Source organism: Belonocnema kinseyi, chromosome 7, assembly GCF_010883055.1.
Source record: "Belonocnema kinseyi isolate 2016_QV_RU_SX_M_011 chromosome 7, B_treatae_v1, whole genome shotgun sequence".
In the NCBI taxonomy this organism is placed as follows: Eukaryota; Metazoa; Arthropoda; class Insecta; order Hymenoptera; family Cynipidae; genus Belonocnema; species Belonocnema kinseyi.
Window position 1 is genome coordinate 86495629 of NC_046663.1, and position 17560 is coordinate 86513188.

A 17560-nucleotide genomic window follows, 5' to 3' on the forward strand; every position below is an offset into this window, starting at 1 on the left:
TCCTGCGCTGTATATCGTATTTATCGCGTTATAATAGCGTAAAATCGTGATATCGTACATTGCAAGTTTTTACATTATATACCGCATAATTGTGCAATCTATAACGTAAGAATTTAAGTTTGTTACGCTATGACATTGTATTTCTTCTTTTGTGATCTCGCAAGGATTCGAGAAGTGAACAAGCGATCACAGAAAAAATTAAAGATAAGGTTTACATCGATTCCAGGTGAAAGATTCACCGTAGCTACACCGAGGTGTACCGGCTATTACGACGCCAGCGATGTCCAGCACTGGCGTCGTAGGCGTCGCATTGGAATCCCCAAATGGGGATTCCCATGGACATAGGAAACAAGGAACTAGGCATGCCATTGCGGGGTTGATGCAATGAGAGAGGAGGTCCGCCATCTTTTGATGTCCCGCGACAAACATGGCAGCGCCCACATGTTTATATTTTCATGCACAGTTTGTCGGCAAAAATACTCGTGCGCATAATCAAATGGCACTTCGTAAGATGGCAGCTCTCCCCACTCATGGAATTCTCCCCCCTCTCGTGGATTCAACCCCGCTCGCCCAAATTAGAATGGCATGCCTAGTCCCGTGTTTCCTATGTCCATGGGGATTCCCATCTATCAGTTACTTTTTGCGCTTTTGCCAAATAGTATTAAATAAGTTCTAATTCGCCTACAATAGTGTCATTTATTTCAGAGGAGATATATCAGTATGAAATTTTTTTGTCGTGTTATCTGCTGCTGATTCTACATGTTTTACCGAAATTTCCTCACTTCCGCGTGACGCACCAGACAATATAGAGATTTTGCGATATTAATGTGCGATATCTTTTTCTCCGTGTATTATTAGGGTACCTTTTCATGGATACCTGTTTTGAATTAATCTTTGAATTAATTTGACAGATCGAGTTTGTATTTAGGTTATCAGCCAATGAAATTTGCTATAAATTATTCCTATGAAAAATATTAATCCCACGATTAATTCAAAACAGGCCTCCGTCAAAAGGTACACTTAGATCATTTTCAAAAATATGCCATTTTTGTTTTTAAGAGCTTCGTAAGTTTAAAGCGCAATTTTAGTATATTTTAACCAGATTTACAAATCATCTTTATGAACTTTTTCAATTGAACACAAATTGAATATGTTCTAGATTAATTAATGAAAGTGGACAAAAAATTCATATTTGAAAGTAGTACGTAAATTAGGTATTTTCACTCCAAACATGAGCTACCTTCACTTCGTTAAAAGCTGAGGGAAAAAATGGATCAAATGCATGGAACAAAACTTTATTTCTGTAATATCTTTGTAATTAATAATAATTATTATCATTCTATTATTTCATTAAATAGTAGTTAAAAAATAAAAATCTATTTTACAAACACAGTTATATAACTGATTAGTCAGTTATATCAGTGCAGGTATATATGTATAATAACCGATTCAATTAGTTTTTTTTTACTAATCCAATCAATGCAATTCTACTAATTGTCAGTGACTCAACTCTAGATACAGAAATTAGTAGAATTTAACTGAAAATCAGTTATATTTTACTATTTCAAATTTGGAGATAGGTAGCAAAATTGAATTAAAACCGTTAGATATTTATGTAACACAGCTAGAAATGTAGGTAACACAGATATATTTTTAAGAAGACGAAATCCTGCTAAACATCTAGCTGGGACAGCTTAACCATTTTTTTCATTGACCTTCATCACTTTTTAATATTAAGTTTCGAAAAAATCTCGAATGGCTCTTACTTGTAAATTGCACAATTGTGAACGATTTCAATTTGAACTAATGCATTTTTAAACTCTAAATCTAAAAATGATTCCAGTTGGAACATTTTAATTTAAATCCATCTTAAAATAGGGAATATTAAGGTATCCATTTTTAAACAAATTTGGAAAGTATTAAAGTGGTTCACAATTAAAATTGCGTAATCATTAAAGGTATTTTACTAAAACTATGTTAAGGATTCTTTTCAAGAAAAAGAAATGCTGAATGGATTTTATTTTCATTTCAGCAAAATGGTAAATTTGCACTTTTTTCGAATAAACTTACAAAGTAAAAATTCGACACGCAAAAGTTAGTTTCACACTTGATTAATTCTCATTTCCATAAAAAATATCTCATTTCGAAACCATAACATATGAACTGCAACCAGTGATCTCACTGTTTTCATGCGTTACGATACGTTTTTACAAAATTATTATTTTCATTTTTTTTGTACTAAAACCATATATGTTTATAATTTTAAAAATGATATTGATGTAGAGAATTTTTTAAATAAATACAAAAAAAAATATATTTCATAATATTGTTAAGAATTAAATTACATACGAGAGCATACTAGAGCCAACGTAAAATAATTTTTTTTTCTCAACCATAAAAGCGCATTTTTTGTAATGCCTTCAGTATCTTCTTACAATAGGAAAGTAATTAAAATTCAAATCTAATCCTCTTTAATGACAGAAGGAAACTAGCTGATCTTTTCTAGATAAAAAAAGGAAACACCTAACACGTGTGATACTCATGAGTAATCAAACTTTAATTTCTATATCTTCTACAGAAGAAAAATGAACGAATCAGAAACTAGAAGACCAATTAAATATAATTTGTTTGCAGTTTTTCATCGCAAACAATTGAATTCTCAGTATTCTATTGCATCACATTGTAAATCACCACCAAGATATTTGAAAACGATGAGCAGCGATTATTTATTCCATTTTTGTCAGACAGGGTAAGCCACCCTATACAGAGTATATAAATAATGATTTACAGTATCTAATATTAATTAACCAGAAAATTGGCGAAGAATTACAATTTTTTTGTATAATATTTTGGCAATGATGCTATACATTGTCTGACAATTTTTCTTTGAAATAGTAAAATAAGGGTCACAGCGTAAAAGGACCTCAAAGAAGGGAAAATGCTGAATAACTTTTTCTTGAAAAAGGGGACAGGCCTGACGTTTTTTTACATGTAGCAAAGAAGAAACAATTTTTATATGTTTATATTACAATCGTGAAATTTTTAGTTTGAAATCGGACAAATAAACATTGTAAATTTTGTACCGTAAGATTTAAAAATCAAATTTGAGCGACAATAAAAAATAAGCAGTAGATAAAAGTAATACATATAGTAGATAATTATTATGGTTTCACCTATTTTTTCAATAAACTAATTTGAATTAACCCTCATCACATACGCGGGGTCAGAATTACCTCATCATCAACTCCAGACTAAAGGAATAGGATTTTGAGAATTTTATTATATACCTCAAAATAATTTTCAATTAAAAAAAAAGAACCATCAGAATCTAATTTCTATGTATCAAATAGTGTTGTAAATTTTTTCAAGTTGAAACCATGCATACAATCAGTATGACGTTTCAAAGTCAATTTGACCCCACGTAAGTAATTTGTCATTGTTCAGAGGTATAAGTGATAAGGGTTAACAATTTACTTGTGATCGATTTTAGTTATCGACAATTAAGTGCTTTATCATTTCTACGTGTAATATCAGAAACGATGATCTATTGATGGATCGAAGTGTCAAAATCATACTTTTCGCGACGTCTATAACACAAATGTTTAATAAGTTAATGAATTAATTTTGTGAAATTTTTTGTCTACAGAAATAATAGTTAATGGAATACTTTCGCTATTGTTGCAAATTGATGCGCAAATAAATCGCTATAGAACCTTTTTCTTATTTACTGTAAACCCAAAACACAATACAAAATATGTCTATGCGTCACTAATTTGGTAAATGCAACTGTTAAAAGTATAGTGTGCACTTTCACATAACTACAGTATTCATGCCTTGGCATTATTTCAAAACTTTTACAGCTATTAAAAGTTAACATTTATTCATTTTAATACTAATGTAGTTGAAGTTATGTAAAGTAAAAAATAAAAATCTCAGCTTTCAATAACCATAAATTAGATTTAGGGTATCACTTGAATTACGAGTTAAGATCTAACGCTAAAATAAATTTTTGAATAAGAACACTTGGAAGCAAAGAATTATGAGAAGAGAAATAAAAAAGGAAACTGATGTTCTATTTTAGACTTTACGAACATGAAACGCCAATAAACCTATGCTATCAGTTTTTTTTTCTCTCGAGGAACTTTTTTTAAAAATCGCGACTACTTTATCTATACATGGCGCCATAAATTGCAAAATGTAGACGCTTCTAACTTCCTATCGATTTGCCGCGTTGCAGCAGACTTTGGGGCTAACGTATCATGAAATTAAACATTATTCCAACGTCAAATCCTTTTGATCAACCTTTCCTGAATTTATTTATATTTGATTAGTTTCATTTTCTCACGAAAAAAATTAAAGTTTCCCCAATTAAAAAATACTCCATATCTAACGTGATTCATGTTTTATATTCACAATTGAAAGTGCATATGATACAGGGAATACAACTCTAAGTCTTCATTTAATAACCCCTGATCATGATTTTTCTGTAATTTTATAGCGACAAGCCATTGCTTAACACTTAAAAGCCCAATTGAAAAATTAATATTAAAAATGAATTTATAGTGTCTAAGAAATTATGTCGTAAGAAATTCCATTTAATCATTAATAGAAACGTCACTATTTGTACTGTTATTACGACATGCAAATGCAACGTGTGTTTACGAATTCGATAATGAATTTCCATTTACTAGCTTGACAATTGTCATGATTATTCGTCTGTCAAGCCCTGTCACAGCCTTGCAATAAACTGATAATATAGTTCGCGAAATCTAAGTTAGAAAATATATTTGGAGAAATAAATCTAATTGGTTTGTAAACAATTCAGAGCGACATAACATTGTTCTCTCGATTATGAGTTAAAATTAAAACGTTCCAAGTTAATTTGCGTGTCGAATTTCTTTATTTACCTCGAATTAATCTTCTTATTTAAAGTACATGAAATATTTTGATTTTAAGAGCTAGTCCGATTCACTTGATTAAATCCAGGCAATATTTGATAGGAATACATTTTTGTTGTTCAATTAAATTTAAAAAATAATTTATAAATTGATAACGAAGCAATCTGATATACGACTATGTATATCATTCGTTCTTTTAGATATTTAAAAAAATTCAATATTTTTAATTGAAACGAAATCCGATTATGTCTTTATTTTGAATTTCATTCGTAGCATATTTTTCAATTTTTCATTTCTTTTTATATTCTAGCCTTTCTTTGTAAGTAATCTGAATGGAAGAACTGCGAACATCAAACAATTAATAATCTATGGAGTTACTCATTATTGGCATTTAATGAAAAAGAAACTAATATTTTTACAATTTAACTAAGGCTTACAATATATTTTTTGTATTACTACAATAATTTATGATAAAATAATTTATAATTTTAACTGTAATACAAATTAGTATAGAATTAGTATAGACGATTTTGTTTCAATAGTGACATCTTCTTAATCTTTTAGAAATTATTCCGAAACATAAGACTTGTTGCCCATTCGAAAAATGTAATTATGTAAAAAAATACATCGGAATTGTCCAATAAGTAGTTATTTGAAGAGTGAACATCATAAAAACAATTAGGCACCAGGGATTTTAAAGTCCAACTAAATTCAAATAAATTATTTGAAGTTTTGTAGACATTATGCATCTTTTCTGGTTCTATTTTTCTCATCCTTATTACTATGGATGGAAAAAATTGTAATTGATTATACTGCAATCAAAATTTAAGGTCGTTGTAAACGTACTTTTTTCACGATCCATTAACATTAAATTATTAAAAAAGCAAGAGTACTACTTTAATTCGCCGTCTGTTATCAAGAATTTGATTTACAAAAGAATTAATTGTCTACACAAAATTTTTCAATTTGAAACTCATTTCTGAAAAATTTTAATAGGTTTAAAAAAGAAAAAAAACTTTTCAATCCGTTTTCTGTATCCACGATTTAATGAATTGCCTTTATATTGCTGAAATGGCAATAAATTTCTATCAAAATTTTGGAAAGAATTGTTTTTATTGCTATAAAAGCAAAAGCCAGTGACTCAGTAATTCATATACTTTTTTAATATACATTCTATCCAATCCTATAAAATATACTACTCCAAATTCCCATCCATTTTAATACACTTTCTTGATAGAAATAGAAATTAATCCTAATATCTTATTTAATCCTATCAAATATGATAGCCCAAATTTTTATTCACGTTAATACGTTTATTTTTTATAGAAATACAATCAAAGCCTATTATCCAATTTATAATTTTATATCAAAATGTTCTCATGGAAACTCTATTAAATCTTAATCGCACAAGACTTACATCAATTCCTATGTTCAAGAATTTTGGAAATTTTTAACTAACTCTATCTATCGAGGAATCTTTTACTTTTCAATAAATTTGTTCCCAGTGCCCCATCGGAGTTGTGTCTAATCCTATCTCTAAATATAAAAAATTTATATCAAGTTCTATACGTTGTAAAATCTTTCTACAGTTTATTATTGAAACTATCAAATCTTATCAGCACCAAATTTGTATCAAATCCTATTTTCCAGAACCGACAAAAAGATTTCTATCAAATTCTACTCCTCGATGAATCTTATACTTTTTTACCACGGCATCGTTATTAAAATTCTATCAAATCTTATGCAATAAGAAAATATATTAAGATTTTGGAACACGGGATTTAATACAATTCCTGTTCCAATGAGATTTGATGGAATTTTAATAAAAATCTGCTGACAGAAAAGTATGAGATTTCTTTATTGATAGAATAGAATTTGCTCTTGAAATTTGTTAACGTGAAACTCTTGATAGAGAAGTACTTAGGACTTGATAGATGTTCAGTGCGGATAAGATTTTATAAAGACTTAATGAGAATTTGTGGAGACGATAGAAATGTAATTTCTAGAAGGATAGAATTTAATAGAAAGGTCTATCAAATGTTCTGTTATATTTTGATTCGTGAAAATCGTTAAATTAAATTAGATAAGAATCTTATCAAATGTGCTGCTAGATTTTGATTGGTATAATTTAGATGATACAATCTGATTCAATTTGTGTCAATTTTATTCAATATCATGTTTGGTCTGGATAGAGTCATCAAATTTTATCAGAGACTTCACAGCCAAAAAACTTTCAAGGCAGGAGAAATAGGGTGATTTTTCACAAAAATAAGGAAATAATAGGGAGATAAATTCTTTTAATTAAAATGAGTGTGTAGATACCATGCTGAATTTAATATGAAACTCTTCAGATTTCAAGTTCAAATATATTGCACTTTTACCGAATAGTTTAATTTTCATCTGAAAAAAAAAATAATTTGCAACGAAAGAGCTCAAGTTGTAAACTAAAAAGTAAAATTTGTTAGAAAACGGTGGACTTTTAAACCCGAAAAGTTCAATTTACAACAACAAACCATAAATTTTAGACCAAAAATTTATATGCACAACCAAATAGTTGAATTTTTAATCCAAGAGATCGAATGATCAACATACAAGTTAAACTTTCAAGCAAAAATGATGACTACGGCAAAATAGTGGAAATTCTAACAAAACTAATCAATTTTTAACAAAACAATTAAATTGTAAAAAAGGGATGTATTGTCAACTTAATTTATGAATCCTTAAAAAAACAAAATGAATTTTTAACAAAGGAGTTTAAACAAGTAGTAGAATTTTCAATCACAAAAAAGATGGATTCTCAATGAAACATTTCACAGCCGATATTTCAACGGAACAGATTTTTATTTTGAATCAACAAAAAGAGACGAATATTCAGCGATTAGTGTAATACTTAGCCAAAAGAGATACATTTTCGACTCAAAAAGGCGAATTTTCAATGTAAAAGTAAAGTTTTGAACCGAGAAAGATTTTTCAGCCAAGAGAGAAATCATTTCATATAACAGTTGAATTTTAAACTCGAAAATATTAATTTTTATAAAAACAATTAATTTTCAACCAAAAAAGACGAATTGTGAATGATAAATTAAATCCTCAATCAAAAGAGACGAATTTTGAACTAAAAAAGCCTAATTTTGAACGAAAAAGTTTAATTATTAACCAATAATGTTTACGCCAAGAGAGATATGAAATTTTAATCAACTTGTGGGATGCTCAAGTCAAACATAGGAATTCTCTACAAAAATAGTAAAATTGTTGACAAAAGAATAGAAAGTTCAAGCAAACAGTTACATTTTCCAGACCAAAAAATGAATTTTCTATAAAATAGTTGAATTTTCAACAAAAAAATTATTGGCAACCAAATAGTCGAATTTTCAACAAAGTAGTTAAAAATATGCAAAAACGAAAAATATGCAAAACTTCCTCAGTTTTTATTCGAATCATTCAATATCCGAGAACAAAAATTTCCATGGGATGCTTGAAATATCCTCAGACTTAAAAACTCAAAATTTTGGGAAATCATAAAATGTTGGCCATTTAAATGGGTCCAAAAGTGCTATTTCTTAATGTTATCAACAAAGGGTTACCGAAGATTGTATGAAAGTTTATAAATTTATTCTCAAGCGAACGCAAGATCCCAGAATCCTACATTTTGAAAAAATATAAAACCGCGGCTAATGCAAAACTTAAAAAATACCTTTTTTCACCGTTTTTAACACAATAGTTTTAAACTTCAGAAAAACAAACTGTTCGGCTTAGAGAAATTATTTGATGATTTTTTAAATTCAGAAAAAATATTAGCCAATTAAAAATCAACAAAATAGCTTATTACTACGATTGTCAACGAAATTTTAAAATTTGAAAAAGTAAATATTGCCAAAAATTAGATTTTAAGTGAATTTTTTAATTTTGAATTGTCCGCCACTTTGTATTTTTTAAATTATCAAGCAGTTTCTGAAAGCAGTTTGTTTTTACGAAGTTTCAAAGTATTTCGTTGAAAAATGTTAAAATAAGCTTTTTAATTTAACAGACATATTTTGTTTAATTTTGAATTTTCGAATTTATCAAGTAATTTTTTACGACACACATTTTTTTGTCTGTGAAATTAAAAAAGAATACGTTGAAACTGTGGGAAGAAGGTAGTTTTTTAATTAGCCGTCATTTTTTATTTTTGTAAAATTGTGAATTTTGAGATATTGCATTAGCTTAAGAATACATTAATAAACTTTTCCATAATTCTGGGTCACTCTTTCTTAATAATTTTAATTAATTTTTTTTTGGGCACACGAAGAAATTCGGAAAGTTGGAGCAAAACGAATTAAAAAAAAAGTAATAAGGATCACCCTACTGCACATTGTTTGAAATGGGAACTGTGACAAGTATGTCAAAATTTCACCTAAATTCTAAAATAGAACTTAACAGCTACTGCCTTCATTTGTTCAAAATTATAAACATAAAAAGACATCAAATTAAAAATAAGTACATGTATGCATATTCAAATGCTTTATAGAAGTGTTGATAAATAAAGAAAACAATCAAAATAGTCAACTGGTGAAAAAACAAAAGCCTATAAAACAATTGAAACTAAAAACAATGAAAAAAAAACTCACACATCATAACATTACTCCCAGTTGACACTTGTCAATTGACACTTGTGACTTAAAGAATTGAATGAATCAAAGTCTGTTGAAGCTTTTGGATCAGCTGATAATTCCCACGACCGCAATGGCTGCCTATCGATCGCGTGGTGATCCACACGAGGTGCGTTATTTCCGCCGGTTGTTTTTTTATCTTTGAATCACTGAGGCGCTTAAATTATGGAATTGACACTCACCGAAGGCAAGCCTCCAATCTTGAACAGGTGCTAAAAAACTGCCACGCACTGCATGGTAGATGGATAAAAAACTCAGAGACTAATATCACGATTTTCCGGGTAGAAAAAACGCGTAAGGTCAGAGCGAGAAGAAAGTTATGTATTCAGCTCGAATGAATCTACGGTCACGTGAATTAACCGAATACGACTTGCTAGCCTTCGCCTGGGAACGCGAACTTTAATTAGATCGGCAGCACGCGAGAGGTCAATTGAGACGCGTAGGGTCGACCGGTAGTGTGTTCTGTGTGACGAAGTATCACTTGTCAGGTAGAAAATCAACGTGATCAACGAATTTTCTTCACTTTCTTCGACGTGAGCTCGATTCTTATCTTATATTCGTCTCATGTGCTGCCCCCAAATGCTAGCCAGATTCTAGATACCAGAACTAGACAAGTCTCGGTTTTGGAAAGATGGACGACGAAATAAACTACAAGAGAACTGTGCGCAGTGTGTTGAGCTCTCGTCGCTCTCGTGTTTTGGTCGAGCACAGTCGAGCTCTCTCAAGGGTGAGTTTACACGTTTACACTAGAAATTCGGACTGCGCATGTACAAATCCGCAACCCTCTTTGTCGTCTGCTCCATGCGGTTAAAGAAAGCGCCAAGGCCGTTCGATTTCGCAAAATATATTTTTTTAATTATTCAATTCTCGTGCCGTCCGCTTTGAAAATGTACCGTTTAAAATCTAGATTGTGTGTGTCCTGTCGAAGGCTTCGAATGATAATTATTCATGTATCATTCTCAGGCGCGAATCTACAGGGTATAGCGCAACCGATAATCGCCCTTTTCCCGCCCAGGATGTTCTGATTTACCTTCAAATTCTTCTTTTTCACTGGAAAATGAAGAAAAAATATATTGTTATTTGAAACATTCAAAAGGATTATATCAGGGATCAAAGCGTAAAAAAGGCTGTATAAAGGGAAAATAGGGTAATTCTTTCACGAAAAAGTTTGATAAAAAAAAGTTTTTTAAGCATAAAGTTGATTTCTGTCATTCAAGAATTTTTTAATTTGATATACTTATAGGTCGTTGAAAAACTATTCACGGCGATATAACAAAGCCCGAAAAAACATAACATTTATTGCTAAATAAACAATTCTCCATATTTTAAATCGTTCTCATAATCAAGAATATTTCCTCTCCTAGAAATTCCTTCATTCATAATTAAATCGAGATATTTATTAGTATAATTAATTTTTTTTATTTCATTCTTACTATAATTCATATTTTGAATTTAAATTGGAACTAACACTCTTCAATACTCTCAACTTTTTATTTTACAATATTAAAAACAAAATTATTCAAAAATGAATCATGACATATACGAAAATTCGTTAAAATCCTTTTAAATGCAACCCTTGAAATTGTTATGAAATCCGTAGAAATCACTTAAAATAAAATTTATTTTGGTTCCTAAAGTTCTCTAGAAATTGGTTAAAATCCCCTCAAATTGTAAAAATCCATTAAAATACTTAGAAACCATTAGAATTTCCTTGAATATATAAATTAAATTAAAATGGTTCATTAAATTTATCTTTAAAAAGACAGTTTAAGTAAAATGCAAGCGCACTCACGTTCCTGATTTTTTTCTTAAAATCCTTATGAAGGTTAGGAAATTATTTGCAACCCCATAAATCTTGCTTAAATCACTTGAAATAAGCCATTAAAATCTTTAAAATAATATCGAATCTCTTAATAATTATAGTTCTTGTGAAATTCCTTGCAATGTCTTAAACGCTTTAAAATCTTTTAAAATTTCTTAAAACTTTAAAAAGCTTCAAACATTCCATAAAATAATTAAAATCCTTGGAAATTCTATGAATTCCTTGGGACCTATTAAATCCCTTGCAAACGGTTGATATCGTTTTAAATCGCTGAAAATCTTTCAAATCTTTTAAAATATTTTAAAAGATGTGGATAGAACGGCTAATTTTGACGAATAAATAATAATATTTCTATTTTTTGAACCTGACGATATTTAAAGGAGATTTTCGTTTTTTTTTAATTTTCCATTTTTTGTCAACTTTTCACTAACAGCTAATTAATCATGAACGTAGTTTAAGAAACCTAATTTTTTTACCAATAATTATTGTTCATAACTATTTTCTCCTATTTTAATACCAGATATTTACGGATTTTTCTCTAAAATTTAACTTATCTTAGAGAGATAATAATGAATGCAAATTAACAATAATTGTTTAGATAATTTATTTTGGTTTATACGTATCTTTTCTTAGTATAATGCTAGGAATCTGAGGGTTTTCCTGAAATTTCCAGCTCAGTAACTCAGTAACTGCTTTTAGGAAAATTCACATTTAATACGATCCATATCGAAAATTAAAGAATTCTCAATTCTCTCTATTGTTTACTTATTATTTGTTCCTAACGAAAAAGCCAAAGAAAAGTTTAAAATTTCAGAAAAAAACGCATTTTTGTAGCATTATTCAAAGAGAATATTATTTAAAATAATAATAAATTGCGTAAAAAATTGTGTTTATTAACTTGCTTTAATAATGATCTCACTAAGTAAAAAATTTCACAAAAGACCGAAAATTTCAGAAAAAAAACATAACTACCTTGCATTACTATAGGAGGAAATAGTAATAAACAATATAATTTTGTTCAAACAATTATGTTCGTTAAATTACAATAGATTTTACCTCTCTTTAAGTGAAAAGTGGGCACAAAAACTTTTTTCTATTAAATTTGATTGATTATTTCCTTGCTCCAACAGAAAACTTAAAAATAAATTGAAAAATTAGAAAAAACTGCGACTTTCTATAGCTATTCTAAGAGAAAATTACAAAAAACAATCAATTGTTTAAACAATTTCTGTAAACATATAATATTATCAGTGCAAAATAGAAATTAGTACTTTATGTAGAGAAACAATTAGTATTAAAAATAAACGCAAAAAACTGTTAATTAGTGCCAAAAACTCAAAAAACCCAATCTTTCACATATGGGGTTTTTTGGGACCCTATAAAACAGACTTATATATGTGATTTAAAAAAAAAGAAGTTTTGATTCGCATTCTATGGCTAATTGAGCAGATAAATATTGAATTTAAAACCTTGTAGAACCAATAAATATTATTTTTTTAAACTCATGTATTTTTTATAGATGAAAATTCGGAAAAAATATTTTCAATGCATTTTAGAAATACCCTACTTTTTGAAAACTATTTTTGTTTTTAAATTCGAATTATTTAATAATTTCATTTAACTTTTGAATATAAATTATATTTGAGACCAAATTTATGAAATAATGCATACATTTATGGAAGAATACAGATCTAGAAGTTGAAAAAAATTAAAATTTGAATTTTAGTCGATATGTTAGAAATGATATATTTGCGATCGCAGTGTCATCTCTCAGTGAATGGAATAACTATTTAAAATTCTAAGCATTCTGTAGTATTGTATAGCTGTGTGTAGCGTGCGGTGTTGAAAGTTGAAATAATCATGAAAAATAATGTTTTTCTTTAATTAAAAGACAAGTGTGCGATGTCGGACGAGTCGGAATACGACGTAGAACCAGAAGAATTTGATATTTATAAGACAAAGTATCAACTTCTACTCGATAGATGCGAAACTCTACAACAGGTTAGAACACTATTTTGATCGTATATCCCGATTAAACAAAAATATTTTTATTGCGCGTATTATGTCAATAATCTACTTTTTAACATTCTGCGATGCATTTTAGGATAATGAGCGGCTGGTCTATCGCATTCAGAGAGTGAGGAAACTTCTCAAGCAGACGAGGAAAGAGAAAAAGTATGTCATATAGGTTATGTTTGTGTTGTGTATTAAGTTAGTGCATAAACAAATTACAATTCTCGGATCTTGGCCCAGTTTCTTATTAACTAATTTTCAGCTAAATCGTGCTACGAAATTCCGGAATAGTTTCTCTTATTAAAAAAGGAGTATCTAGAAGTACGAAAAAATAATCAGCTATTTGTACCCGAATTTTGGTACACACAGCCACGACAAAATAATAATAAAAAAAGAATATTTCCAAAAGTTAAAACCCATTGATCTTATTGGAGCAGAAATTTCCACATTTAATTTCGTTTTGAAGCTATGTTTTGTTCTTATAAGAAATTTCCTATCTAAAAAAAAGTTGTGGTAAAAATTTTAATACAAAATGATAACGGTTTGAAGGCCTTAAATTTATAAAAATTGTAGGTTGTGTTGGTTTTTTTTTCACCGAAAAATAGCATCTTTTAACCAAAATCAACAAGACTTTTAATTTTTAACAGTTTTACGTTATTTCAGCGTTTAAGAAATAGTAATTTTCAATAATAAATTACTAGATTTCAAGGTTTGAAAATTTTTTAATTTACTTTTTTCGTTTTTGTTAGCGTTATTTACCGGAAATTGATATTTTTAAACAAAAATCATTAGATTTTAAAGGTTCAATTTTTTTTTTAAATTTAGATTATGTTGGCATGTTACAGGGGAAATATGTATTTTTAATAAAAAATCATTGTATTTTGAAAAATATCCACAAAATTTGGACAGAAATACATGAATACAATCTTAAACAATTGTTTGTTGTTTTTTTTTTATAAAATTGCTTTTGCTGATAAAAAAATCATTATATTTCAAATAATATTTACAACCTTTGAACAATAATAGGAAATGATAGGGTTTCTCAACAGAAATCGGTTATTTTAAATAAAAAAAGATTAGGTTTAAATGAAGATTTACAATTTTTAATAATTTTTTGTTATTTTTTTTCGTCGAAAATTGCTATTAAAAATTTTTTTAAACATTAGACTTCAGAGAATACGTACAATATTTGAACAATAATAGGGCATGATAGCGTGTTTGACCAAAAATGGGTTATTTTAAACAAAAACATGTTTACATGAAGATTTACAATCTTAAATAATTTATTGTTATCGATTATTTCCAAAAAGACATTAGGTTTAAATTAAGATTGACAATCTTCCACAATTTTTTAGAAGGTTTTGTTTCTGTTTTTAGTATAAAATTTATATATATATATATATATATAAAGATCACAAGGTTTAAACAGTAATAGGATAAGTTAGCGTTTTTCAACGGAAATCTGGATTTCTAAACAAAAATCTCGTTAGGGCCTGCTCAGAAGTTCTAACTAGAACCTGGCTAAAACAGCGTTACAGAACTAGTCAGGCCCTCTAAATTTTTTCCGACGAGCGCCGGATTAGAAGTAGGGGAATCTATCCTGGGCTCTACTAAAACCCGATCGGAATTTCTACACGGGAACTTTTTAATTTACAAATATGGAAAAAGTAATTCAATTGGGTAGAATCAAGTGAATTTAGAAGAACTCTAAAGAAATTAAAAGAACTGAATAGGATTTACGATAAATTGATAAGATTTCAGGACGAATTCCAAATGAATTATACAAAATATTTTAAAATCTCTTCAGATGGCCACAAACAATTCTGTGAAATCCATTAAAATTTTAAAATCCCATAAAATTATTAAAACCCTTGGAAATTCCTTGAAATTATTTACATATCTTGAAAATGAAATATTTAAATATATCATAAAATATTGAAATTATATTTTACGACTGCATGGAAAATGTATATTTAAAACCTCATACTTCCTGTAAAATCGCTTCATATCCTCAGAAATTCTAGAAGATTGTTTACCGTAAAGTTACGCAAAAGCTTTAAAATTACATAAAAGTAATGAAATTAATTTTTGAAAATGCCTTCGAATGTTTTCAAATCACGTAAACTACTTCTGAGTAAAAAACTGGTGAAAATGTCTTTGAAGTTTATAAAATACCCGAAAATCTTGAAAATTTCTTCAAATTATTGTAATCTCTTTCAAAGTTCTTAGAGTCTTTATCAATTTATAAATTTTAAACAAATCTTTTAAAATATTTGTAAGGCTTCAAGATAATTAAAAAATGGGTATAGACGTGAAATGGATTGTGATTAACTCACGAATGAATGTATTGAATAAAAAGTATAAATAAATTCTATTAAATTTGAAACAATTCGCCGGCCTAACGCAGCAATGTTTCAGAAATAAAATGTTAATCACAACAAATTCCGCCTTGTGATGATTATTCCTAGAATTTTAAAAATTAATAGGCTAGATACTTTATGAAAAACGTACGGAAACGTCCGCCGACGGTTTGCGGGTACAGAACCAGTACAAGGCAGCATTGTAAAGCGTTACCAGCCAGTACTGGCCGCGTATAGATGCACAGTACTGCGACTTCAGCAATCTGTACTAGGCTCGCACTGCTAGCACAAATTTTAATAATTGATATTGATATTAAAAACATATTTGGTCAAAGTTACCCTATTTTTGAAGAATAATTTCACGGTTTTAACGATAATTTAACAATACAAAAATAAGATTCTTATATTAAAAACGACTTTTTCTAGTAGAATGAGAAATTGCAATCCAAATTTGTATTTGATATGAAGTATATTTAGAAATGATCTCCACCATATGTTTCAATCAGACGAAAATTGAAAAAGAGCATTTTCAGCGTCACAAACTTCATTTCAACTCCTCACGGTTACTTACTGAAAAACATTGTTAACAATTATTACTTGTACGGTATGCTTAGATTCCTAAAAGAGTCAGGAACTAAAAATCCTCCAACGGGAACAGAAAAAGTGAAAATCCTATTTCTCTCAATCGATTTAGTAAAATTTAACGAGAGCATTTATTTAACCAATGTTTTATTATTAAATCTTTCTATAACTTATAAATTCGAAACATATTCAAATTTATATTTATTTACATTTTAATAATAATAATCTTATATTGCTTATGAATGAATTAAGGCAATTTATTACACATATTTAGTGAACTTATTAGAAAGAATTAAATAATCTCGGGAAATGAACACTTTTGGGGAATCGAAGACATCTCTGTGAGGTTATCTGTCGGTACAATTTAAAGGAAGAAAACACGTTCCCTTTTGGGGAATAGGGACCTATGCAGCTGAGATTGAAAAAATATTGACCGATTTTGATCAACCTTTGTTTGATTTACTCAGAATAATATAAGGATGCTAATGCAGTATATTAAAATTTTATTAATTAATATTGTATAAAATTCAGATTTTTCTCCGCTGTGTCTAATCTCAAACAATGGGAAGGTCTCGCGAGGCCAAAAACCGCCCGCTCGACAAACTACCACCCGCCGCAAGGGAGGGTAGCGGTTTCCAGACAATGCCTGACCCAAGGTGACGGTCCCCTGATGATGACTTTCTCCCGGGCAAACTTTTTTTACTACGTACACTTTTTTTCTGAAAATATTTCAACTATGATTGGCTGTCAAAATTCTTGTTTGTCACTAACATGCTCCACACTTTTGGGCGTAGTTATCATATTTCTGTCTCTCTCGCACACTCAACTCAGAGTTCCCACGCTAGCACACAGCCCTCTTAACAACAAAAAATGTTAGGAGATATATGTGTAGTTTTTTTGGTGAAAATCTACTTTTTATATTTGCAAACAATTCTCCGCCATTTTTTAATTCTAAACTTTCTTCAAGTTCTTCGACAAATTTTGAAAAATGCTAGTAAAATCCCAATATCCGAAAATAAAGATGGAATATCTCAAATAAAAGTTTAGAAGAAAAATTTGTGTTTTTGTTTTTTAAATAGGCATATTCTTTCACTGAGAGATTCTGCGACTTGAAGTCGAGAACCTACCTGATTTGAAAATGATCCGATCGTATTCATATTTCCAAGCTGTGTAATTGAAGAAAAAATTATGCAATTTCTTTTTCCAGAAACCACACAAAATATAGGGGGGGGGGGG

At 29.1% G+C, this 17560-nt stretch overlaps 2 protein-coding genes across 4 annotated transcripts in view; one reads left to right on the plus strand and one right to left on the minus strand.

The window, feature by feature from the left end:
* LOC117175842 overlaps positions 1-9828 on the minus strand; it is a 62397-nt gene extending 52569 nt beyond the window's left edge. Inside the window, exon 1 of one of the 3 annotated variants that reach the window (XM_033365622.1) lies at positions 9730-9828. The gene's annotated coding sequence lies outside the window, so the exon portion shown is untranslated. Of the gene's footprint in view, positions 1-3713; positions 3764-9505; positions 9703-9729 lie in introns of those variants that run through there. The other 2 variants (XM_033365621.1, XM_033365623.1) reach the window with 2 other exon arrangements.
* Positions 9829-10157: 329 nt separating this feature from the next.
* The window catches only part of LOC117175846 (non-histone protein 10), a 10326-nt gene continuing 2923 nt past the window's right edge, over positions 10158-17560 (plus strand). The window contains exons 1-3 of the mRNA XM_033365631.1: positions 10158-10274; positions 13261-13370; positions 13474-13544. Of these exons, the coding sequence (XP_033221522.1) occupies positions 13272-13370; positions 13474-13544 (170 nt within the window). The 5' untranslated portion in view covers positions 10158-10274; positions 13261-13271. The remainder of the gene's footprint in view (positions 10275-13260; positions 13371-13473; positions 13545-17560) is intronic.